Source organism: Uloborus diversus, chromosome 2 (assembly GCF_026930045.1).
Source record: "Uloborus diversus isolate 005 chromosome 2, Udiv.v.3.1, whole genome shotgun sequence".
In the NCBI taxonomy this organism is placed as follows: Eukaryota; Metazoa; Arthropoda; class Arachnida; order Araneae; family Uloboridae; genus Uloborus; species Uloborus diversus.
This window is the reverse complement of record NC_072732.1, coordinates 164,334,777-164,362,641: the sequence shown is the minus strand read 5'-3', so window position 1 is coordinate 164,362,641 and position 27,865 is coordinate 164,334,777. Positions and strand designations below refer to the sequence as shown.

The 27,865-nt window shown below is 32.0% G+C and overlaps 1 protein-coding gene across 1 annotated transcript in view; it reads right to left on the bottom strand.

The window, feature by feature from the left end:
- LOC129216641 (KICSTOR complex protein SZT2-like) overlaps positions 1-27,865 on the bottom strand; it is a 152,530-nt gene that overhangs the window by 50,996 nt on the left and 73,669 nt on the right. The window contains 11 exon segments of the mRNA XM_054850858.1: positions 743-943; positions 6,083-6,250; positions 6,493-6,589; positions 9,078-9,242; positions 20,714-20,838; positions 21,453-21,573; positions 22,219-22,286; positions 23,213-23,286; positions 23,431-23,530; positions 24,157-24,303; positions 26,524-26,644. Of these exon segments, the coding sequence (XP_054706833.1) occupies positions 743-943; positions 6,083-6,250; positions 6,493-6,589; positions 9,078-9,242; positions 20,714-20,838; positions 21,453-21,573; positions 22,219-22,286; positions 23,213-23,286; positions 23,431-23,530; positions 24,157-24,303; positions 26,524-26,644 (1,387 nt within the window).

Sequence of the window (27,865 nt, the reverse complement as noted above, 5' to 3'; positions counted from 1 at the left end):
TATTGTAAAACCAATACATATTAAGTGAAATTAATATTTAATTTATATCTGCCTTAAACTTAAAGATTTAGTGACTTTAGAAGAACAATATTCGTTAATCCTAATATTATGACCACTTTACCCCATCGTACTTAAATTGTTCTAACAAATTATTAAAAATAGATTCAGCTAACTGCTAATGAGTAAGAGTTCTTGAGACATGTAGGAAGCTTCCTGTGCAGTCAATCTGTTCATAATTCTAACAAACAAAATTTCCCAAGGAAGTTAAAAAAGGTGTTTAGATTTTAAAAAATTTCATATTTACACAAAATATTTTTTTTTACCAAATAAAATTTTGCCAGTTGTAAAATTTTGTATTCAAAATATAGTTTATAAATGCACTACAATGAAATAAAATTTTCACATTTATTTGAACATTAATTTCCAAGCTATAGCCATTTATTTGAATTATGACCACTTTACCCCATTGACCACTTTCCCCCACCAGACCCTATATTATCTATTATAGCAATTATAGATTTCCCCCAACTTGTTTCCGTTATGGTTCAATTTGACCAGAGAAAGTCTATTTCCCTATAAATATTTTATTAGTGAAGAAAATTGCAACATTATAAATTTTGCACTAAAAATTTATGCTGAAAATTAAGTTTTTTTTTTTTTAGTGAACAGAAGTATTAATAAGCAAATAATGTTGTTTATTGAAATTCATTTGAAGACCTAGAAAGCAAAGAATGGGAAATACCTTTAATAGGTGTGGTTGGTTCACTGTAACATGAAGAATCATCCAGATAGGAAAAGTCGGAAATGGGACAGGTTAAAGCATGATATTCCATCAAAATATCCCATAATGCATGACGGACTGCGCTAGCAAGACGATTTTCTATAAGTTCCTTGGCATCTTTTCCAACACTCCAAATCTGAAATCGGATTAGAGCAACAGGACCTGAAAGAGGGAAACAAGGGGTAAGGAATCAATTATTTGCACACACACAAAAAAAAAAAAGATAGAGAGAGATAAAGAAAGTTTCAAAACAAATCATATGCTCATTAAAAATAAGCAAAGTTTTTTTTTTTTCACTTTAGTAAAAAAATAAGAAAACTATAGTTGGGGTACACGTAAGAAAGAAAAATTGTGAAGACTAACAGATCCTAATTCTGCCATTATGACACTATACGGTTAGGTTTGCTCCAATTATAGAAAACAGTTCATGTGCTTATTTTTGGCTCCGTATTTTAGAAACACTGACATTTGCCAGGATAAATTGAATTCATTTTATTAATGCACACAAAAACATAGATACACTCAAACCTGTTTTAGTGTGGTGGATAGGAATTGTATGAAAAAAAAAGTTCACAATTTCATGAGTACCCGTGAAAAGCTTTGGCAACACAGTTATTTATTTTAATGCAGTGAATAGGAACTGCATAAAAAAGCCTCATGTAGAAAATATCTCAAACCTTATACAATAACTAGGAATTTCTCTTTTCAACGAAATTAAGACACAAGACTTGGCAGCTACTTGGAATCTTGCCAGACCTTTTATAATCTGATTTAGAAAACACACATGCGAACATTTCGAAGCATTCTACTTACATTTGAATCAGTGAAAAGCAAAGGGATGTAAGGACAAAAATTTAAATTTTTGATATAACCAGTACAAATGGTAGGAGACCCTCTCCTCTGCTTCGGGGCAAAAGATAGAACTAATATCCCTGGTAGGTGCTGCTGTGCAGCAGGATTTAGGAAAAAATTTTAATGAAAGCCTACTTAGGATCTGAACTTCAAACAGGTTTTCCTCAAAACTTTAAATAGTTCACTTACATCCCTTTGCTCCTTACAACCACATTTGTACCTATTTAACGCAAACTTTTTATAACGTATAACCATTACCACTTGTGGTCAGAAAAAACATGAACTTTCTTAGGGGTGCCCCTCCTCCCAAGAGCAAGGGTGCACTCCCCAAGAATGCCTCCTCAAAATTTCAATGCTGCAGTCTGCGCGTTGAAACTGAGCCCCCCCCCCCCCCTTCCGACTTTCTTGTAGCACACTTTTGTTAATTAAAGTTATCAACTTGCACATGTTTTTTTGATAAATTCATAAACTTTGCTGCAATATGATTAAAATTTTCATACACTGCACAAAAAAAAAAAAAAAAAAATCAAACAAATAAAAATTGCACAAAAAATACGGTACAGGTATGATTTTACATAATCAATCACACTAAGAAACCAGTAAACAAGTGTCTGGTTAAATGAAGTAATTCAGTAGATAAGAAATTAAAAAAAAAAATAACAACATTAGATCTTACAAAAAAAAAGGTAAAGCTGATAAGGAACATAACTCTCATTCATAGGTAAGACATTTCAGGGATGCCCCCTCTCCAAGAGCAAGGGTTCACCCAGGGGCGGCATTTGGGAGGGGCGAGAGGGGGCGGTCGCACCCCCAAATTTTTCGACCAGAAGGTTAAAAATTAATAAATTCAATTTATGTAAATCGCAAATCAATGTTCACAAGAAAAATTTTCGCCGATTCTCAGAAAAAATTGATGAAACTGAATACATTTCCAGACAAGAGCGCAAGTGTTTTCGGCTATTTGAATAACGGCTTGGGAGTTTCTTGAAGCATTTGCTGAATGCCGACCTTTTCAGAACAGAAAACACTAATGGAGAGTCATGTTTTATTTTCACTAAAGAAGTAACCTTCTCATACAGGCTAAATATTTCATACTTGTGTGTTTAGCATAACGGTGGAGCATTCAATATGAGAGTCCCGTGTGCCTGCATGATTTTTCACAAGAAAATTCCTTGCTATTTCGCATTCATTGTTACTCTCATGTTTTTAATTGCATGTTTGTTTAATGACTCCTCATCGCTATCTTCTGCTAGAAGCCACATTTCAGCTACTCAATGAATAATATACTTTCGTAGAAACTTCTTAAAAATACGCTTAAAAAAATATATATATATCTATCGCACATCAACAAATACCTTTTCTGCTGGGGCTATTTAATTATGCAATCTCGGAGTGACACAAGATGGTCTTCAAAACTCAAGAGTTAAAATCATAAATAATCATAAATACCCTTCTTAAAATTTCAGAGTAGTGATTTGACGCCCGAAAGAATTACTGGGAAATGACTCTTTCAATGGTGAAAAGGCTGATGTCTTTTAACATGCAGGACTTCGTTTAAACTTTTAGTTATTTTGTGTGTATTGTAGAGAGTTTTTGAACAATGCTTTGCTCTATCAAAACATCTTCAATCCGATAACCTTAATTTTCGAACTGTTCAAGCTTTAGTTCAATTTGCAGCTTAAACTTAATAATTTTTGTACAGATGTATATTTCAACCAAGACTGGAACTTTTCAAAAGAAAAAAAAAAGTTCTCCAAGTCAATTTTATATTTAAAAAAAAAAAGGAAAAAAAGAATGTAGAAGATTTGATATCAATCCATATGATGTTAAGTCGTGACATTGATTTAATATTTTATGAAAATTATGAAATTAAATAATTATGAAATTAACACACGATTTAATGTTAAAAGTTTCTGCTTGGGTGATTTTGAAGAGCAGAATGCGAAGGGTGTTCTTACATAACTTTGTAACTTCAATTATTTTTTAACTATTCCAATCTGCTCGGCTAGTGAAGAAAGATCATTTTCGTATCTTAGGAGATTAGAGAATTATTTTCGAAGAACAATGGGGGAAAAAAAGCTTTCAATTTACTGGAAAAAAAGCCCGACACTGGGCATTGATGGATTAGTAACAAGATTTCGTGTTCTTCCGAATTCCAAAAATCATGCATTAAAACTTTATAAAAAGATTCAAGTTTAAATTGTTCTTAAACCCTAATTTTCATTAATATTAAGCTCATTTTATGATCCATTCCCGCTAGCCAATGTGTGTTTTGCTCCACACTGAGGTAACTCAGTTTTAAGAAACTCGACCCCCCGAATGAAATGTTGAAATGCCGCCCCTGGGTTCACCCCCGTATATATCATAAAGAAACCTTCCTCCAAAAAAAAGTGAAAAATATCCCTCAAAACAGCCCCCTTCCCAAAAAATTTCAATGGTGCAGTATGTGCCATGGTGCCAACCAGTGTTGGGCATTAATCAATTATTTTTTCAATTGCCTTGTTAATTGACTAAAAAAGTAATTGCAATTAAACTGTTAATTGTACTTTGCAATTAATTTAATTAGATTAATGTACATTAATTGCTTTTCACAATTAAAATAATTGCAATTAATTTTTTAAATTGTTTTATGAAACAATTAAAACTAACAGTTAACTTAATGTATCAATTGGTACAGCGCAGCGTACAGAGTTCAAAGTATTATTCGAATTCGTATTTTCATTCAGTGTTGATTGCTCGCTCGCCGTGTGAACTATTCTCGTCTTGGCAAGTTTTTCCACACGTAAATGTTTGTGTTTTAAAATTGTGCAAATCATTGTTTTATAGTTTAACCTGGGGGGGGGGAATCCAGGGGGGGGGACAGAACGAAGGACATAACAGGGGACGTAAGATCTCAGAGATCGCTGCTTAATTTTTTTTTAATCGTGTAATTAAGATGCATTTGTGTAATTTCCCTCAGATGTTCTTCGGACTTTTACTAGTACAGGAAAAAAAATTAATTTTTATTTGAAATATACCTTTTTTTAAAGATATTTTGTTGGAGCCATAAGATTTATAGCGCGTAATTTTGTTACTGATACGTGAAATTCGCCGCCAGCTCAGTCAGTTCCGTGCTAGCACGCATTAGCCCGGCACAAGAAAGACTCTGTGCTGGAGATTGAAAATTTCTTAAGGAAGCCAAGAGTGCCAAACAAACTGGTAGTTAATATAGAATTAGCGCGGACCAGACGAGTGACCGAGGCAATGGTTCTGTTCAACTTGAGTATTTCATATGTTTCTGCTTTAAACCTGGCTATTGGGCGGTAATTTACTGAAAGTTACTGATATTTTAAAGATATTTTATTTGTTGCTAACATGTGTATTTAAATAGATAGTAATATGGTACCCGTTTAGCGTCCATGTCCCAGGTAGACCTGTCGTCTGTAGAATATATTGTACAAAACCAGTAATTTTTTTATGAGTTAGTTTTAATTTAAATTCACAGAACAATCGACAATTGTTAATTGTAGTAATCTACAATTAACAATTAATTGTTAACTGTGGTAAACTACAACTAACAATTAATTAATTGTTAATTGTAGTAAACTACAATTAACAATTAATTAATTGTTAACTGTGGTAAACTGCAACTAACAACTAATTGTTAACTGTAGTAAACTACAATTAACAATTAATTAATTGTTAATTGTAATTTTCCACAATTACAATTGATCAATTGTTAGTTGTTGTGGTTACGTTTACCAATTAATCAATTGTTAATCTTTAATTGTCAATGCAAGTAAAATTTGCCCAACTCTTGTGCCAACCCCCCCCCCCCCCTGGATTGGCACCCATGAGACATTTAGCACCCCACAGCAGAAATCTAAACAGTATCCTGCAATTGATTTTCAAATTATTAAAAATATTCTGCAAGATGTAAGGTGCATAATTTGAAACATAATTCATTTTAATATAATTTACATATTGTATTTAATTTCAATTGTTTTCAATTTAGCAATAATGTTTGACTGCACGCACATGCAAATTGCATAGCCTTGAGTGGTCAAGAAGAAGTGTTTGGGTAAAAAGAGTTTGTTAAGTTTGAAAAGAGAATGAGGGTGAGATGGAACAGTATGTCTGAACTCGAGGTTTTTGGAGTAGATGGCAAAAACTGCTATGTGCTTGCATACAATAGGTACAAGGTACGAGTAAGAACAAACAGAAGTCTTATAGCATTTACTTCATTTTCCATGTGCATGTTGTCTTTAGGCAACATGGTAATTCAATGTTTTTATGCCTAAAACCATATCTTTTGCTTACTGAGTGAATGAAGAGACAGCACTTGCAAAGATAGTTCCTTAAAGATAGAATTGAAAAGAAGGAAAACTTTACAAAAATATATGAAGATAACATGATACTATGCATTTAAAAAGAACTTTTATTTATTAGTCACATAATTGGGTATTATACCAGGACATTTTTCTTTCTTGGGAGCATATAACACGGTGGATGTAAGGTCTTCAAATTCACTTTCTGACAAAGCATCCTGATAGGCAGAAGGATCTGGTGGTAAATTGTTAAGGGTTTGATATGGAGCCCCTTGGCCTGTCACCAATGAAAGAACAATGCACGAAATACCTAAAAGATTTTTTCAAGAAGATAAGTACAGAGTGACGAATATGAACATAAAAAAAAATAAGAATAAAACTTTCACCAAAAGCTTTAAAAATAATTTTATAAGTGAAAAGAAATATTAATCAATAAATACATTTGAGAAATATTTAAGAACTTTATTGAATTTTTTATCAGTGTCTAGAACTTGAAATATGTATAAAATATTGAAATGTTTGACAATATAACAAACAATTATGTAAACAAACCTTTTCCCCCAAGTAAACCAGATGCTGGTTGACAGTGATACAAGAAAATATCATTATCATCAACCTGACTCCATTCTATGGGGCTGTGTGAATATGCCTGTAATCAGTAAAGGTGAACGTTAAAAAATATGAACTTTATACAATGTAAAAAAGTTTACAGATCAACTGAAAATATGGTCCATTTATTCATGGGTAAAATAAAAGCACTTATACTGAGTATCTTCTAAATTAACTAATTTTAAAGATTATTAAATGTAAACAAGATTTTTTTATTTTCTTTTTTTTATTTTTAAGAGAGAAATTTAATTTAGCTTTGAAGGCAAAATATAAGCCATTTTATTTCAGCTTAGTTTACAGGAAAGTGAGTTATATTTTAAATAACATTTAGCTGAGTTTTAACTTCTATTTTAGGCAATTAATGACAAATGAGCAAACTGAATTTTGCAGATTAAGTTTATTGGATTATTAAGACTTTTACATGACTTGGAAGGAAAACTAATTTAAAACAGTGACTTAAAATAGAGGAAATAAAAAAAAAAATATGTAAATACAATGACAAACAACCAAAAAAATTTGTCTATTTTAAATTAGAGAAAAAAATTCTTCATCTGTAAAGGAAAAAAAAAAGAGCATAAATATTTTTGTTAAAAAGAAATGGACAAGAGTAACTACATTTAGCACTTTTCTAGCAAAAGATAAACTTAATTGCAGCAGAATAATAAGCCTGAATCCTCTTTAATGTGAGAATTAATATTTTGTGCAAAAATTCACATCAAATTGATGAGAGGAGGAACTAACTTGTAAGGCCCCATGCAAACTAAGCCTTCAGTGTATTTAACAGTTTTAATTTTTAAGTAACAAAAATCAAGAATTATTTCTTGCTACAGCAAGTAAACTACACTGTGATACTAAAGTTTAAGCACATTGTAAATATGTGAATACAATGAAAATTATTGAAAGGAATGCATTCAACTTTCTACTGTATATAAATAGTGCAATCATAAGTCTATAATTGAAGTTTTGAAAAAAATAATCATAACAAAAATCAGAAACTAGAGACGTACCGAGTAGCACTTTGGCCGAGTAGCCGAGTACCGAGTACTCGGCCTTTTACTACTCGGCCGAGTACCGAGTTACCGAGTACTCAGCCTTTCACTACTCGGTGGAATTACCAAGTACCAATTATATTTTAAGAAGAACCACCGACATACATGTGATGAATTTTGAACATATTGGAATAGTAGTATAGACCTCCTGGTTCATATAATAGTTTTTAAAACTAAATTCCTGCTGAAATTCAATTAAGCATCATATAAACAATTTTGTTTGTGTCAAAAATTTTACAAAAAAATTATTTTTAAAATTAAAAATAAATAAAAGGTATGACTGATCAAGTTGGAGTTAAAACAAATTTATACTAATCATAGTTTTAGTCCGCCAAACATAAATAATTTTAATACAACAAATGTGCAGGAACACTGCAGACCACGTGTTTCTGCCCCCCCCCCCCCCCCATTACAAGGAACGTCTTTTTCAGTGCATAGCATGTGAGCTAAAGAATGTAAAGAAATTCGACAAAAAACCTGACTTTTGTCGGATGCCTTTTAATTCACGAGCTCCCATTTTGTGCATTTAAAAAGGAATTTCCTGTAATGCCAAAACACGTGTCTGCAGTGTTCCTGCACTGTGCTTTTAATGTTGTTTTATTTCCTTTTATTTTTTAAGCAAAGGTATTTTTATATTTTTTATAACTAATTTTTGTTTGTAGCAAAAATCCATCCTTAATATTAAAATTCCATAATTTCTATACTTACCTTTCTTGCATAATTTTTAATAAATAAGTTTTATTAACTTTGGGGACATTAAAACAAAGATTTATTCCATTGAAGCATTCATTACAAACTTCATTATTCTCAAAATTTAAATTTGACTTATAAATTTTAATTGTAAATGATTGCAGAATATAATGCTTTGTTCTTATTTTATAAATTTTAGTATCTGCCTTGGACAATATTCATTTTTTTTGCAACTACTCGGTATTGGCCGAGTATCTGATCAGAATTCGGCCAAGTACCGAGTACTCGGCAAATTGGCCGAGTACCGAGTAGTTACCGAGTACTCAGTACGTTATGAAAGACGCTTTTTTTTTGAAGTTTCGTATAGATCAGATTTTTTACAAATAAAGATGGAGGAAATACAAGACTTTTATCTCAGACTATAAAGTGCTCAACGAATAATAAAATCCCCAAATCTCAGCTGAACTAAAGACCATTAGAAAGTTTGGAAGCTGTAAGCTGAAAGTAAATCCACACTTTGCAAATTTCTTTTGTTTTAAAACAGTTCAAATGTGGAGCTGCATATTGTTTTACAATGTGGAGAGCAATTCATTCATCAATAGCCTCTGTTGCAGACTGCTGAAAACAATTCTACTACCAAATGAAAAAGTATTACTGGTTTGTGAAGAATATAGATTAAACATTAAAAAAATGTAATAAGATCATATTCTCCCACCCCTATGAAGCTTTAAAATTTAATTTGATTTTTAAAAAAAGGAAAAAAAGGTTAGTTTCAATGGAAGAACTTACTTTAAAATGATTTTCCCTTCTTATGTCTGTATATTTGGGATTATACAAAAACTGTAATAAGTTTTGACGAAGGTAAATGTGTACAGAGTGGGCATACCCCAAGAGCTTGACAGGTAAAGTAAAATGCATTTCATGAGTTGGTGCACTATTTGGGTTTTGAATGAACTGAAAATAAAATTTAAAAAACATTAATGCATAAAATTTTAAAAGCACACATGAAATTATATATTATTTCAGCTCGCACTTTTTGCACGTTTTAGGCTTTAAACACATAGTTTTCCACAAATTTAAACAAAGCTTTCAGAAAACTCAACAACCTATAAGAGAAACATTATTTTGAAAGTTTAAACAAAAGCATATTTGTTACAATATGAGCATTTAAAAGAGTTCATCTTTTACTGTGCATCGCAAATCACAGCAATTTTTGTTGCTTATAATTAAATAGCTATGTATGTATCATATCGCATCCTATTAAAAGATTCCTGTTGAAGGGGGACTTTATACATAATAACACACTTTCCAAAATCGAAAAAGAAAAAAAATCATGTTTTTTTTTCTTTTTTGAGTAGTTTAGAAGTGAAAATGAAGAGAATAGCAAATGTCCTTTTCAAATGAGGGAGTGGGGGGGGGGGGGGGGGACTGTACATTGTATTACAAGTTGTTAAGCTATCACTTGGTTGCTGAAAATTTGTTGAAAAAAATTATTTTGAACTCAAAATCATCAGGGCAAGTATATAAGTGAAAATATCGAGCTATGTATTCAGCTGCAGTGTGTAAAAAAATTGATGATTATTTCAACACATTAGAAACAAAAACAAGGATAAAATTTAAAAAAAAAAAAAAGGATTTACCCCTTTTGAAAATTTTATGACTTATTCCTTAAAATAAAAAAAAGTACTTGAAAAATAAATTTCATTTTGAAGTGCTTGAAAATCTTGAAAATTTAGAAAAGTGGATACAAACCAAAAAACTTCAAAATTTATGAAAAATGAAAGGGGGTTAGGGGGAGAAATGCCAAAACATGTCAAATTCAGCACTTTGCCCCATCCAGCATCAAAAATGTAAAAATCATGGTTCTCACGTTTCTGCAACATATTACTTGGGATAAATTTTTGTGACTCTCATGTTTCATGTCTTGCTGTTTATTTAAGTCTGAATGCAGCATTTAAAAAAAGCGCTACCTCTATTTTTTTTTGGTTTTCTGCACTACTTGTAATTGAAAAAAAAAGTTGTTGTAATGACAAATCAATCAAAATTTTTTTTTTCCTTTTAAACTTAAAATAGTTGTTTCTTACAAAGTTAGAACAATACTGTAAAACTGTACAATCTAATACTAATTTTCAGAGACTGGAAAGGCCAAATGAAGTGCATAAAATCATTTTAATTGTTCTCGAGTCCTTGAAAAGAATTAGATGAGTCTTTGAAACTCCTAATCAAAGTATGCTTCTTTTTTGTTTTCAAATCAATTACATACATTATGAATTGTCCAATTGGGCAGCATGTTACTCTCTTGTTACTTATTTTACATCATTTTTTAAAAAGCATTTTTTACTATTGATCATTTTGTATTTAACTCATTGTTGCATTTGTGGCGGGTTGGATGCGTGAATTGTGGAATTCAACCGACAGCTGATGTAAGCAAGTAACAATGCACAATTCTTCTATCCACATTCACTTTTTCTTTCTGAGGGCTGCTCATTGATTTGTCAACCCGAAAACAACTTTTACTGTGTATCATCGTAATTTGCATTTTTTGCATCTTTTTCCAAGATTTTTTTAAGTTCCAATTACCCCTTTTAAGACTTCAAAATGCAGAAGTTTATATCTATTTTACAAAAATTCCTACAGGGGAGAAACCCCCAGACCCCTGAAATTGGAGATATTCTACATAGATATTAAAGGGACACCGTTAACTCTCTTGAGCTCAATTTATGAGGACAGCAGGCAACATATTAATAAAACGACACAAAATAAGTAGGACAGGACCTTATATATTTCAGGAAGAAAAGACAAAAGGAGGGGGTAAAAAAAAATGGCCTTTGTCGCCACCGACAAAAAAATTGCACGGAGACCCAAAACCAGTTAATATTGCTCAAAAAAAAAAAAACTGCCCCCCCCCCGGAACTCAGCCTTAAATCTGCCTATGCATGGGCCCCATAAGAGGGGGCAAGTGGGGGACCAAGTCCCCGCCCCTCACCTTAGAAATTAGAATTTCCTTGATTTTAGTACTTTTTCCTTTGCAAAAATGAAAAAAAAAACATTTCTTCTCTAGCCATAATTAATGAATAAGTTATAAAAAATGTCAAATTTTAATAACTCTAATCTGCACTGAAATCGGTTTCCATGGGGAAAATATCCTGCTAAACCATGGGGGGGGGGAGGAATCTGAGCCCCCCCCCCCCCCCCCAAAATTTTGCATATTGGAGCTCTTGTCTCTAAGACTTTTGAAAAGTAGATACAGTAGAACCTCGATTATCCGAAGTAATTGGGACCGAACCTACTTCGGATAATCGAGAATTCATCTATAATCATCTAGTTTAATATGTAGAGTCGTCGTTCAACTGTTATGGCTATTTTTACTGTTAAAGAAATTAAAATTATAAATGAAAATTAATTTATTTCTGGAACAAAATTTACAATGGTTTAAATGGAAGTTTCATCTGGTGCAATTTCGCCGTCCTTTGCCGTGCAGCTCTATCCCGAAGTTTTCTTAAAATCATGAGTTCAGAGGAATCACACTGTTCCTGTTGTTCCAACCAAGCAAGACCTTTTGCAAAACTCTCAAATGCATGATTGTTATTTATCTTATTTGTTCCAGAATTATTCTCATCTTCATCATCATCATCTTCTTTTGGAGAATTCCGGACTTCTGCCATTAAGTCCTCATCATTGAGCAACTGGAAGCCTGCATCTTCCATGTCACAATTCAACTAATCTGTAATTTCTCTATCACCACAATTTTCAAAGCCTTTCATTGTGCTGAAAACGCTTGAAAACTCAGTAACAATATCTTTCGCAATGTCAGTAGCATTTTCATCTGTGCCACTTGAAAAATTCGGCAAAAGTTTTCTCCAACTTCGTCTTAGTGTCGATTGCGGCAAAGATTCCCACGCGTCACTGATCATATAAATGAAGTCTTTGATGTTGATAGTTTTCCAAAACTCAACTATTGAAACTGCACCAGATTCAGAATCTCCTTCAAAAAGTAATTTTCTGATAAACTGCTTTCGGTAATGTCGTTTTAAAGATTCTAAGACTCCCTGATCCATAGGCTGCAGCAGAGATGTTGTATTGGGGGGCAAAAATAAACACCGGATGTTACCAGATTTTAAAGAGTTATGTTCCAGATGAGCTGGACAGTTGTCGAATAACAGAAGCGCTCCATTCAAATGTTTTTTTTCTTGCCAAGATTTCACTGCAGGCACGAAAATATCAAAAAACCACTTGGAAAACAAATTGGAATCCATCCAAGCATTTTTTTTGATTTAAATAGTGTACAGGAAGAGCAGATCTGTTTACATTCTTAAAACATCTCGGATTCTTACTTTTCCCAACAACAGCTAGTTCAAGCTTGTGGGAACCCGATGCGTTGGAGTAGGCTAAAACAGTGACCCTATCTTTCATTCGTTTCCTTCCGGGAGCAGAAGTTTCATTTACCGCAGCTAAAGTTTTTTCAGGAAGGGCCTTCCAATACAGTCCGGTTTCATCGCAGTTGTAAATTTGATCTGGGGATAAATTCTCATCTCTTATCAAATCTTCAATCTTTGCAACAAATGAATCAACTGCTGCGACATTTCCAGACAATTTTTCCCCCTCGATATTGAGTTGCCTTATACCATGGCGAATTTTGAATTTCTCTAACCAGCCACTACTGGCTTTGAAGTCATCAGAACCACCAAGCTTCGAGATGAGAATCAAAGATATTTCTTGAATCATTGGTCCAGATAGGGGTATTTCTTCACATCTTTCCTGCACAAATCATTTGTACAAAGTCGCATCTAAATCTGTATGATCGGCTAATTTCATTGTTTTTCGGAATTCGGCACCTTTCGTGATATCAAACTCAGCAAAACACTTTTTAATTTTTTCCGAGTTTCTTTTCATTTCGCTCACGGTTGACACACCAACGTGAAACTCTTTCGCAAGTTTTGTAATAGCTTCACCAGATTCTAGTCTCGTTACAATATCATATTTTTTCTGTATGGTTAATACGATTCTTTTTCTCTTAATGGAAGCCATCATAAGGGAGTGGTCATTTATTACGGCCAGGGGGGTGCCGGAAGCTGAGCATCTATTTACTGAATAAATTACGTGACCCCTCTTCAAGATTCTGTTTTATTTTTATGACCCCTCTATGAAATTTTAAATATTTTCATGACCCCCCCCTCCACCAACATTTATATTATAAGATTTATTTTTTAATCAGCATACAGCAGCATATGTATTTTTTCAGCTTATAAATCAGTGTTCGGAAAACTATTAATCAATTTTATTTCCCATTATACAAATCAGTACAAAAAAAAAAAAAAAAATCTGTGTACATATAAAGAAATAGCTAAGAGCTATTTCATCCAACGGATACAAAACAAAAATTTAAAGCAACAAACTAAGATAAACTGCATAGGTGCTAAATACACTATATAGTGTCCCGCAACTTTCTTTGGGAAGACTAACTCAATTATCAGAAGTTAAGGTGCTATTATAGTTATTAGTTTTTTTTTTTTTTTTTTTCATTTCAATATGACATTAGTTTTAACAAAACCTTCAACACTTGAACTTTTCATCTATATTTCAAATTATATATAGATGAAATAGTACATAAAATATAGTTAAATTTCTTAATAAACGTCTAAAATCTATGCTTTTTGCAAACTATTCAGCTGTCTACCATTAAACATTTCAAATTGTCACCATTAAACAATTTTAATAATCCTGAAATAAGATTTGGATTATTTTAAAATCGACATGAATGATAATTTTATTAAATACAATTTTTAGTCCGAAATAATATGAGAAACATTAACAATTATGAGTTAAACATTTGCAGAAAGTTATGCATAATAAAAACAGACTAAGAAATAAAGTAATGCAATTTTTTAGATGCAATGAACAGATGAATCATAACTTCTGATTTTTAAAAAGCATGACATACTTTAAAGAAAGGGAAGAGGAATCTCTGTGCCAATGGTTACTAAAAACCATATATACAAAATAACTGAAATATATGTTAACTTATGCTAAACTATATAAATTTAAATGTTTTCCAAGTCCCTGCTAATCGCCCACTTCTAGTATGGGTTTGGATCTCTTTCCCGTAATCTTGTAAACTTCCATCACTGTTATCATCATCAGTAGAAGAGTCATTAATGACTTTTAACACCTCATCATTGTCACTTTCTGCAGAACACTCATCATTATCAGAGTCTGAGAATTCTGTATCTTTTTTATTTTTAAATGGCACGTTGGGAAACAAACTGGAAGCTATATGATTCTCTATAATTTTTATTTTTTGGGCTTTTGAAAGTTTCATTGAGTTAATTAAACCATGATGATGCAGGTACTTATTTAAAATATCGACACGGAGCTGTCTTAACTCGCGATTTTCATACAGTTCCACCCAAAAAAACTCTCCATAATCTTTTTTACTCTCTTCCTCCTTTTGCTGCACATTTGAAGCATGTCTCTTTTTTTGGAGGAAATCAGAATGCTTGAGTCTTTCAAGGTAGGCGGTAACAAATTGTTTTTCAACAATAAATTTTGTTGAAAAAGCTTCCACAAAATTTTGGTCTTCAACTTGACCTAAAGTAAAAGCTTTCTTCAACTGTATTCTTGGTTGGAAATCATCCACACTTCGGACTTTATCACTAATAGATGTTGGTGTGACTCTGACATCCATATACCTAAAACTGGGCAATTTTGATGTGTTTGGCACAGGAGCAGGTATACTGCTTAGTTTTGGCCCAACAAAAGGATATTTTAAACAATAGTCACAAGTATAACCCAATTTTGTTAGGCAGGACTCTTTAACAAATTCTAAAAATTTCTCTCCTTTCCTGAAATTCAAATCCATAAAAGATTTTAATGCCTTAAAATATGAGAGATCTTTTATTTTTTCCTTAAAATTATCAGTGTGAAAGAACTGATCACATGCTTATTTGGAAACAAAACCTTTTAAGTATCCTCCAGGGCCAGGAGCACCTTCTATGCGATTAGCAACTTCTTTGCAAACACTTCTGGCATTGTACTTGCGGTTAATAAGTGACATAGCATAGAAAGGTTTGCGATCTGCAGACGTAATTGTAAATGACAGGTGAAGCTGCTTAAAAAACTTAGGCTGTATGAAGTTTTTGACGTTGAAGATACTGGAAACATTGCGTGGAACATTTCTATTGTTAAATTTTTAGTGGTGGTGGTACTAAAACCACTCTGTACCATAACACAGGTAAACAAATCTACCGTATTCAAGGCAGAATAGCTTCCCTTTTGACTCCACATTCGAGTCAAACTGTTCTGACTACTTGACAAGATGCCCCGGACTTAATTTTTTTTCTTTTGAATTGGATAAAATTTTTCATGACCCCTCCCCTCAAACTAAATTTTCATGGCCCCCCCCTCAAGCAACATATTTTCTCCATGACCCACCCTTAAATCATACCTGATTTTTCGTGACCCCTCAAGATAGCTTCCGGCCCCCCCTAGCTATAATAAATGACCACTCCCTAAAGAAGAAAACATGAGTTTCAAAAATAAGAAAAACAATGCGTTAGTTCTATCAGATCCCCCGGCAGGTCAAAACTACCAACTTCACTGATAGCACTCAAGAAAATTCTGATCGAAAATGTAGGAGCAGAAAAAGAGAACCCACAGATTAGCACGAAATTTCCGGGAAATTTCGAATTCTGGCCAGCTGCCCAGCCCAACGCGACAGAGAACAGCAAACGGGTTTTCCTTCTTTTCCCTTTTCCTGGAATAGGTTCACAAAGGATAAGTGACACAGAGTGACTTCCCCCTTTTCAAATTCTGCTGTGAAGAAAACTTCTCTGCTCTTGAGATTACAAAAGAGGTGATTCTTTGCACTTGCTTACAATCAGACGGTGCAATAACATTTGATTGTTCTGGGCCTCGGCAGTATGACCTTCCAAATTTCGAAATGACATGTGTTTTTGTTTAGAACAGGAACGCTTGAAAGTAGGGGAGAGTATACTCATACCAAGAATTGAGCTAGTGAGAAGGAATTCCAAACTATTTATCTGCACTCGTAGTTTGGAAAAAACGGCTGACATGCAAAAGAAATGTGGGGAGAAAAAATTTAAAAATGGATGTTCGTTTAGAGAAAATTTTAGATAATAATAGGAAAAAAAAAAAAGAGAATTGAAACCGACTTCGGTTAATAGAGGTTCGGATAAGAGAGGTTCTACTGTAGTTAACAAAGAAAAGCAATTGTTAACCATCGCTAACAAAGATAAGACTTTTTTAAGTCTATTGTTATTACAAATTACAGCATAGACAATTGACAGCAAAAATCAGTATGTATAATGTGTTGTAGTAGCATAAGGAAATATAGCTCTTTAATTACAAAATTACTTTTATTTCTTACTAGCTTATTACCCGGCGTTGCCCGGGTGCTTCTCAATGCAACATATCATTTAGATAATTAAATGGATGAATTCTATCTAAATGACAGTAAAAAACTGCATTCACACCACTCTAGGTTCAAATTTTCAAAAGACTGTAAATAGCACAGAAAGTTGAGCATTTGCAGGAAAAATAGCATCAAGCAAAAACGAAAAAGCAATGAGACATGTTATCAGGGTTCTGTTAACGATATTCTTTGGTTCTGCCGTGTCCACTGGCAGGTTATCTGCGGTTGAATCAGACGAGCGGTACATCCAATGTCTCAATGCAGAGACAAATGATTGTCTTGCATATCTTGTGGGACAACCTTTTGCGTGGTGCTTCGAATACGAAAACCATTGTACTGCCTTTGACGGTTTTGTATACCTCAAGACATTAAAGCATGCGATAGTACTCTTCACATACATTTTATTCTGGAAAAAAAATTTTGGAGTGTTTTCCTAGAAAGAGACGTTAATAAATTCAATGGCTTTTATCAGTTACAAATATATGCAAAATATGCCACCGTTACAATATTTTCAGACATGAAAATCATCCTCAATGACCCAAAAGCTAAACAGATAGTCCACTGTACAGAAAATAAGGAATTCGGTCATTGTTATTAATAGCCGTTAACATTTCGTTTTACGGATAATTGGCGGTGTTTTTACTTTCAAGGTTTCACATGTTAGGTAGACTCATTTTATAATTTTTTGTAAGTGTTCAGGAATGTAAGCACATTCTGTAGAAAACGTTCACTTAGTATAAATAACTTTACACAATGTGTTCTGCTTTGCCTTTCCGTGGCGATTTAGTAGCATGCCATGGAGTAAGATTACATAAGTGTAAATTGCATAAAAAGACGTACGTCAACTACATTTTATTTCCTATATTCATGTCAAATTTCTATTTTCATAGGTAAAAATGACAGTTAGATATTAATATTGGTATCTTGCAACGATTCAAAATTTGTCTAGATAAAAATTTTATTTCAAATTTTTAAAACCTCACACTTGCCGTAAATGTTGTACATGATAACTCAAACTGATGCAGGTAGTAAGATCACTTATTTAGGTTTGCTGCTCTGAAGTATTCCTTTGAGAATATCGAAATTTTAATTTGCAGAGGCACAGTCGTCATAAGGGGTAGGAATGGTTCCACTGAATAATAGTTACCTTAGAAACAGTTACAGTTATTATTTTAAGCTACATAAAGCATTAAAAATGGAGTACGAGGACGCGAACTTATGGAACGAACTATATAAAACCTGTCAATTGAACTGCCTTATAGAAAAAGAAATAGGCGTGCACATTTTGGTCACTATCCGCATCGTTTTTTTTTATTATTATTTGCAGGCCAAGAAATTAAAAGAAAGAAAAAAACCGTCCTGTTTCTACTTACAACTGTATAATAGACAATTCTTTTGTTTATGTTTTACAAAAACTTTTTGCACATTCTGTTCCCCACATCTGCAGCTTCAAAACCAAGGAAATGTATTTCCACGTTTAGAAACGTAATCCAAGTACTAAAAAGTTAAATTATTCAAAATTTTCTAATTCTTAAATTTAACTCAAATCTTGCTCCTAAATACAATTCTTAGTCCCCCTTCCAGCAGCAAAATGAAATACATTTTTGAATGAACCCAACCTTAAGCATGCAACATAAAATTATCTATATGGGAAATAGGAAAATTTCACATGCATTTAAAGTACTTAATCGCCTACCCTTCTGACTTATTGATCGTGATACAGAACTTAAGTCTCACTGAAGATTTTAATTTCTTGAAATTTAAAGAATGATGTATTGCGATTAGCGGATATACGTGAGATACAAATTGTTTCACCTTATCCCTCCACTGTGAACAGAGTTGCTTCTATAATACTGCTCAACTAATTTCACGATGAAGACTAAAACGAAAGAACTTTATAATATGGCGTAATATTTCATCATGCCCATTTCAGAAGCAATCTCTTCGTGTCAAAAGTTGCCTCATACCCGCTAACTGGTTTAAAATTATTGCTAGTCAGCGATGATGCTCCTTCAGGTGTACTATTGCTTCGAGCGTTAAAGTAATACAAAATTTTAAACGATTAAGAAATTTGTTTCCGTAAAAAATGGAGGCATTTTATGCATTTTAAAAGTATTAAATTTTCGTGTGGTTTCGAGTCTAAAGGGGCACAGCCTTTTACTCTACCACACATTAGCAATCCTAGTACGCTAGTTTATGTACATGTAATGAACCCCATGGCTATCCCCCTTCCCCTTGAAAGATAAATTCAATCTACGCAATCAATATAAATTTAGTATTCTAATTGTAAAACTGTTGAAGATTGTACTTCGATAATACCTATCTCATTTTGTTATTTTCTGTGCTGTTTATGCATAGAAAATACAGATAAAAATTTCGTTTACTGTTACCGTATTATTACTTGAAAACTTATTAGCGAATTGCTCAAGCAAATTGAAGAAGAAACACCGATGGTGATTTCAATGCATCCCTGTGTCTTTGCAGTTTGCAATTTAAGAACTACCGAAAGACAGCATTTCTTTTTCGTTCGGCTTTTTTACCAAACATGCTATACGTTTGTCGCTAATCAACATTAACGGCCATTGTTGAGGATACTTTTTGTGTTGATCGCGTTTAAAATATCTCCTGGTGGTTATATGTTGTTAACCATTTTCATTTGCTTTGAACCAAGGTTCACAAATGCCAATATAGTTGAACCGAATTACTTAAAGATTCGACGTAAATCAAGGAATAGTATAAAGAAAATTTACAAACTGCAAATTGGTTTGATAAGGATCATAGGACATTAAATAAAATTTCTGTTGCAAGGATGAAATAGATGTGGTTTTAATAAAAGTAGTCTAATGCTGAAACAGTCCAAGATTGTACGTCAGTATTGAATGCAATACTATTACCTTACTCATGTTTGTATTTTCCTGCTATTAACGGGATAAACACTGATCAAAAATTACACGAAGCCTTACTGTTGTGGATTTTATAATTAAACAGTATTTAAAAATTATAATTAAACAGTAGAATTCAACTTAAGTAGCACCATGAGTAGCATCAATGGACCCCTGGGGTTTCGTAGGTCGCAGTTTAAGAAACGATGTACAGCATCATTTATTATATCTACGACTTTCTCGCCAAACATGCTTTAACGCTCATCGCTAAACGGCATTGACGACCATCGTTTAAGATACGTTTTGTGTTGATTGCATTTAAAATAGCTCCTGGTGGTTATATGTTGATAACTGTTTTCATTTGCTTTGAACCAAAGTTCACAAATTTAACGATCAAAGTCAATCTTTGAAGAAACTTCATCTAGGGCAGTTTTTTACGGGCTTTTCATTTAGACTAAATTTGTAACTATACAAAAATTTGATCGTGCAGAAAAGAGCAATTTTATGACTCAAAATATGAAATTAGACCTCTTTGGGTGTTTTTGAAATTCCAAAAACCCGCCTATATGAATTCCTGAGCAACAATTTACCTTTGTGCCAAATTTGGAAGACATCCGACGAAAACTGTGGATTTGTATAAGGAACATACACACATACCCACACACCTACAAACATACATCCTTTTATATATATATATAGATATTTTAAAATTTTTACTAACTAATTAAGCCTTTAATATTTTGAAAACAAATTGAACAAGATATATACTTACATTCATTTATATTTTTATACATATTTGCCTAAGCATTTGGACTTGTAAAAATGATTGAATGTACAGAATATAAACAAATTAGCATGACTTTGATTCAGACTTAGTTTATCTAAAATTCAACTATTTTTAAGCAAAAATTTATGACTTTATTGAAGATAAAATGCCCTCCTTAGCTTCTTAAACTTTGGAAAATAAAATTAGTTGTCTTTTAATACAAACTGTTCAATTCCAGTACAACAACACAATTTGAATAAACTGAATGTCAAAACAACAATAAATAACTAAATAAGAACAAGATGAGCAATCGAAGTACTAACAAAATATAACAAATGTTACTTACTTGAACATCTTCAGGAGTTAACATGCATAGTGGATTCCGAGCTAACATTGTAATTATGATGTCTAAAATTCCATCATTCAGACGATTTTGCAGTACTTGAACCAAATCAGTTTTAATTGCTGTGCCTAATGGTACATATATGCATAAATATACATTATATATATACCATTGAAAAAAATAAATACAATACTGGAAGAATAGGGAAAAGATTTGGTATTAAAACATGAAAAAATATAAAGAAAAGTTGTACATTTGAAAACAGATCCTTGAAAATAGTCTCCAGAGTTTTAAATTCATCATGAAAACAATGTGGATCTTTGTCTAAAACGGTACATTCCAGTGTTGAAAATTAATTTTAATGTCACTGATGGAATCAATTATAAGATTTTGATGTATTTTATTTTTAACTATTAGAGGAATAACACCTATTTAACTTTTTATAAAACAGTAAAATAACTAGATAATATTTGAAAATTTAAAATAAAATATAAAACACTAAACAATAGCAAAAAAATATAAATAAAATAAATAAAAACAGCCCATATATTTGAATGTATTTCAAACAATTGATAATAACATATCAAACACAATGAGACATTAATCAACACTTACTATGTGTAAAAAAATGAATTCAAAAGACTTCATAAACATAAAATACATCAGCTTTTTACTTTATAGAAAAATGTTCCATTTAAAAAGATAAAACAAGAAAAAGACACAAGCATTAATAAGTACTAACCTACTTCTCCAATACCATGAACATTAAGAGCCACACACTTTTGAAGTCTCCTTGAAGTTGTTGAAAGAGAATCTTGGCGGTATCCATCAGAAGCTCCAGAATTAACGCGTGGCCGGAAGTCCTGTGAAAGATCAACATAGATGCAACAATAATATTTGTATTAATTGAGTAAGCTCCACAATTCTCAAGTAAAACTATGATATTATGTATGTACTCAGAGAGAAAGCAGAGTCAAATTAGCATGATATTACTAGTTACAAACAAATTAAGTTGTTTGTGGCTCATTTGTATGCTAACAGATAAACTTCATTAAAAAATAAACATTTGAAAATAATTTTTTTAGACCCATACTACTTATACATAGTTTAGAGACCAATTGAAAAAAAAAAAGAGGTGTATTCATATATCGACACCTCAGAGCAATAGCGAAATATCTTTCTGTTCTTTTCAGACTTCGATAACTTGTTGCTGAGGTGACCATATGGTAAATAGTGACTAACTTAATAAATCTAAGGCGTAACGCTAAGAGGAGGGGTGATGCAGAGAAAAGTGACTAACTAAATATAAAACAAGATTAAACACAGAAATTAATAAGACTATATAGAGATAATTATATACATAATTTAAAAAAAACATAATATGGTAAATGACTACAAAAATAAACATTAAAGATAGATAAATAATGTTTATTTCATGAATTTCAATGAGTTCATTTAAAGTACCGCTTTAAGATTAACAACAGCTTCATAAAAAATAACAAACTTACGATTTCAGTTTCTGATTCATTATAATTCTTTCTTTGGGGTAGACTTTGTAAAGATGAACAGCAAGAGCCTGAAATATTAACAACAAGAGTAAAACATTTTTAATAGTAAAATAGTAATATTACTTGCAAGAGACAATTCTATTTCTATGCCATAAAAAATACTTGAAAATGAGATTCTAATCAAAACTAATGAAAACAGAAAAGTTGCATTGTATAAAGAACACATTTTTGAACTGAGTGAAAAAAATAATTGACGAAAAATTTTGTTTAAAAGCCTAACAAACAAATGTCCAATTAAATAATGTTATGGAAAATAGCTGATATTTGAATGATAGAACGATGGAATTTTTAGTCAATAATTTCTTGAAGACTCTTGGGCTCATGCACTTGGTCTAGTCGGTCTAGGTCATGTGAAATAAGTCAACAACATCAATAATTGAAATGTTACACAACTAAGTTTTTGTAACCTTCAATCTTCAACTTTTTTTTCTGAAGATTTCTGAGTTTGGATGCGATTTTCATCAAATCCTCTTCATTAGTTTATTTTACTACTGTTACAGCTGGACCACCCTGCAGTTCATTATTCCTTTCTGCCATTATTTTAATGTTCTCTAATTTTTACAAGTAGTGCTAAACAGATTGATGAAAGATGAAATCTAGAATGATGAAATCTATTGATGATCTAATCTAATGATTATCTAGTAGTGCTAAACAGATTGATGAAATCTTCAATCTATCTAGATTGATGAAATCTAATCTGGAAATAGGGTTGTAAAAAAAGAGCTTATGTTTGAGTGAAACTGAGGAGAATTAGGGTTCTGGTATTTTACCCCATTGTGTTAAATGCGAAAACTGCTGTAGGAAGCCATTTTATAGGAGGGATAGCTATAATTAAAATGATAGACATATCAATGCTTGAAAATTAATCACAAGAGATATATTTTAGAACAATAAAAAACTAAAACAAGTTTAGACAAAATGTTTCCTAAATTACCCATCAAAGACAAATTATCCTCATGCTTAGAGATGCAAGATGAATGATTTTCCTCACAAATTTCTTCAAATAACCTAGTTAAGAGAATTCAAAATTTAAAATTTTGAAATTGTACATTTGTTTTCTAAAAAAAACTTTTTACATCACTATGTTTAAAAAGTACTTTTCACATCTAAATTATATTAGCAAAGAATAAAGTCCAGTTGAGAAAAGCATACCTAAGATAGAAAACAGAACCAGATTCTTCTTGGTAAACAAACATATTTTCTCTGTTGTTCACAGAAAAAGTATTCAGCACTGATCTCAACGCTTGAAGCCCTAGAAGAGAAAAAAGACAATACAAACACTGGTAAGGCTATTCCAAATTGTTTTATAAATTCCATGGGATAAAATATAAACACATTATAACTTTGATTTAACGATACCAGATTTTACGATTTCCTCAATGTAATGATACGTTTTACTGGTCCAACTTTGACTGACAAACTCCCAGGGAAAACTTGAAATGTTTTTAATTTAAAAAAAAACGTATCAAGACAATTGAAATTTATTGAAACAAAGTGTCAAACAGTTTGAAAACGTGAATTTCATAGTTTTGATTAACAGTATTTCTTTACATAAGAGATACATTTTGTTTTCATAAACTTGTTGCATATGTTAAAAATGAATATTTGAAGCAAACTAGCTTAAACATATTTAAAAAGTGATATTACTGTTGTTGGAAAATCAGTGTTGAAATAAGAGAAAGTAGACTTGTTTAGTTCTGAATAAACCTATTATTTCTTTATAAAACTCTACTTTTTTGCTCACATTTTTTGCTCCTCCTCTGCCCTACCTGCTTCATGTTTAGTAAGCTAAATGCACTTTTTACTTTAAACACTGAATATTTGTTAATGCAAATGAAGTTAAAAAAATTCAAATTAAAAGATTAGAATGACACTTACCGTATGATTTCATATTTCCTTGAGGACAAGAAATAAGTCTATGATGCAATTTAAAATGAGTTACCCAGACAACAGGGCAATCAAATGCACCCGGCTCAAGTTTTAGTGTTGCTTCCAGGTATTTATCTTGAACTTCAAAATCTGGATCTTGAAAAAAAAAATCACATACTAAAAATAATTTTGCAGCAAACATTTATTCAATTTTTGATATTAAATGTAAACAAGCAAAATATTTTTCAGTTTCCATCTTTATTTTCTTACAACTTATAAAATTAAAAGCAGTGCCCAAATTTTCTGAATTTGATGCTGAAAGTTTTTCACATTGCTGTAGTGTTTCCTATTTTATGAAAGTAAGAAAAGGTTACAAAAGGCAAGCTAAACCATATAAAGTTAAGAAATCAAGGAGCCTGAAGATTTTCCCCTTATACTGTCTGCCTGTACCTGCTTTAGAACCTGCAAATTTTCTTTTTCTTTTTTGTATTTTTGTTATCTATTGTACGCTAGCTTTATTGTACAAGCATGCTTCTTTGAATTTTGCCAAAATAAAGAGCAAAAAAATAAATAAATAAAATAATAGTTTAAAAACTAAAAAAACATGCTTTCATAGCAAAATGAAATAAAAAGTGAAAAACATTCTTTGAATGATAGTAGTTGACCAATCACTTAATTTTAATGTAATACAAAAAAGCATGGGGTGCTGTCGATTTACATTTTTGCTTGGACAACAAATGGAAGAAATTCAAGACAACTGATAAGAAGTATCCCCCCCCCCCACACCTTTTTTGTATTACATTAAAATTAAGTGATTGGTCAACTATTATCATTCAAAGATTATTTTTCACTTTTTAGTTCATTTTGCTACGAACGTGTGTTTTTTTAGTTTTTTAAACTATTATTTTATTTTTCTGTTTTTTAGTCTTATGTTGGAGAATTATCAGGTAAAGTTTGTTTGTTTTTTCTGTGCAGCATATGAAAATTTGAATCAGATTGGGACTTAATTGACGAAATTATTTATAAAACAAGTGCGAGGTAATATCTTAAAGTTAAGACAAGGGCACCCCGATGGGAAGCTACTGTGAGTCATCGATGTATGTTTGAATAAATTATATTTATATTACTTTGAAAATTTGAGATGCATTTGAATAAAAGTTTTGTTCAACAATGGTCTGATCAGCAATGAATTTCCAATTGAAGGCTCACCTAAATTTTGGCATGAAATTAGTTAAAAACAATTATATTTCATGTTCTAATAACATTGGAACAAATTTTGCCTGATGCAGAAAAATTAAAGGTGTTTGTAGATATTTTTAAATAATTTTTGCAAGCATTTTTTAATGTATTTTTTTAAATTTTTCATTTTTCACATTGTTGGATTTATACCAAAATATTGATTAAAATTGGAGGAAACTAAAAATTAAAAGAGTTAATTAATTTGATCATAGAATATTGCATTGTCATCAGGTCTGAGGTCGAGTGCCAAATTTCAAAAGAATCTGATCGCAGGAAGTGGGCGAAATTGGAGCTGCAAGATTCCGTTACAAGATACATACATACATACATACATGCATACAGGTGAAGCTAATAAAAGCGTGTTAAAAAATAATAATAAATGCATCTAATTTCAACATTTCCTTTTGTTAGTATTGAATCCAGGATTGCTAACCTTAGAGAAACAATTTGAGGAGCATTTTACAATTTTTCCAAGGAGTTCAATATTAATTAAAAAAACTAAAACTAGTCACTTAAGTCAGTGCTTTTATTTTGATAAGCATATAAAATGCAAGTGATACTACTTTGAGTGTAAACAACTTTTAATGCCTACAAAAATACATGGGGGAGCTAATTCAGCTATTCTCACATTAAAATAACAAAATATAATAAAATTACAAGATCTAGGATGTTTTCAAGAATTGAAATTATTAAAAGTTTAAAATTTCAAATGTTTTCAAAAAAATCTACCAAAAAGAATGATTGCATTAGTCCCCCCCCCCCCACCCCCAACCCCACTACAATAATTTGTGAATTTTAAATTAAACGGGGGCATCACACCTAGCCTTCAAAATCAGTCGTAGGTGCAATGAATTAAATGAGCATAGTTGTTTAATAGTTTTCAAGAGACAGTAATGCACATAAAAATTTCCAATTAGTGATCCAATTGGAAATAAAGAACAAGTATAAAGAATGAAGGTTTTTTTTTCTTGTTTTTGGCCTTGTACAAGGCTTTTTTTGGTAAAAGAAGCCTACCTGACATATCCTGCAGCTTTAGATAAGCATTTGTGTGATTGTGATTAAGCAGGTGTACAGTAACATTTGGAGCTTTTAATAAACATTTCTAAAGACCTAATTTCAGTTTCAGATATAACTCACCTTCGCCAATAATTGCAGGATGAAAACTTAAATCTTTATCTTTCCATAAATCCTCACTGCCTTCAGGCACAAGGAGTCGATTGCACATTCGTGTTTCATATAAGTTTTGCAATAATAAAACCTACAAAAATTCAAAAAAAAAAAAAAACCACTTTAGTCAATGCCATTAGAAACATTGCAAATTAAATAAACCTTCAGTGCAGTTAGCTGTGTCAAAATATGCTAAAACAAAAGAGCAGATATATAAGTAAAGTTTTAAATAAACTGCAAGACTAAATACAAGCTAAGTATGTATCACATCGGAAACAATACAAATTAGACAGTAAATATAGATATGAAGTTTATCTATTGAACAATGTATTAGATCCAAGCAAAAAGTAAAAATATTGTATTCAATTGTTAGGTAAAGACTGTTAAAGCTTCCTTTTTCTCTAAGTTCTAAAATAAAATACAGTGAAACCTCCCTTAACAGACACTCCTGAATAACGGACACCTCTAATTAATGGACATTTTTACAAGTCCCAGTCCCTCAATATAGGCCATTCCATGTAATTCACTCGGAATAACGGACAGTTATTTCACAAAAAATTTCCCTTACGATTGTAGCACTTCCGTTTTTTTTCTTTTCACAGAATATCTTAGTAACTGCTTGCCATACAAAGCTTTTCATCCTCCACAACTGATATTCCACCACCCCCCCTCGTCATTTCCTTATCACTGTTTCTTGGAATTAAAAGGGTGGTAATGGGCAGAGGCAGCGATTGGGGCTTAAAAGTTGGGGGCAGAAAAAAAAAAGAACTGAAAGACATGATACTTTTTGCGGGCAGCAAAAAATGAAAAAGAAAAAAAAAAGTCATAATTTTGTTACGGCTAGTTTTGAGAGTGTTGAAGCAGATAAGTGAAAACTGATGTCAGTCTAACAATTAACGTACGTTTTTCTTAAGATTTTAATGAATTTTGTACACAATAACTATTTAAAAGTTAAGATAAAAAGAGGAAACTGGGCGCTTTTTCTAACTGGGGTTCTCGGGAGATGCAATTGAGCAGACCAGCGCCGGTAGTAATCGGCTTTATGGCGGCGTAGTTTCGTTGGGTTGTTTAATTTTTAGACATGAAAAAGATTTGCCCATATTCAAGGTCATATTGCCAACTTTCAATCATGCAATAGTGGTACTCAAGATAAAATAAATAAATTAGCCATAAAAGGTGTGTTTGTTGGGGGGGGGGGGAGGGTTGCTCCGCTGAATCGCCGCCTTGTTAATGGGATATTCATACCCTGAGATGAATTGAGAGGCAAGCGAACCTGCTTTTCATGCAGCAATTGTAGCTTTGAAGTTGCAAA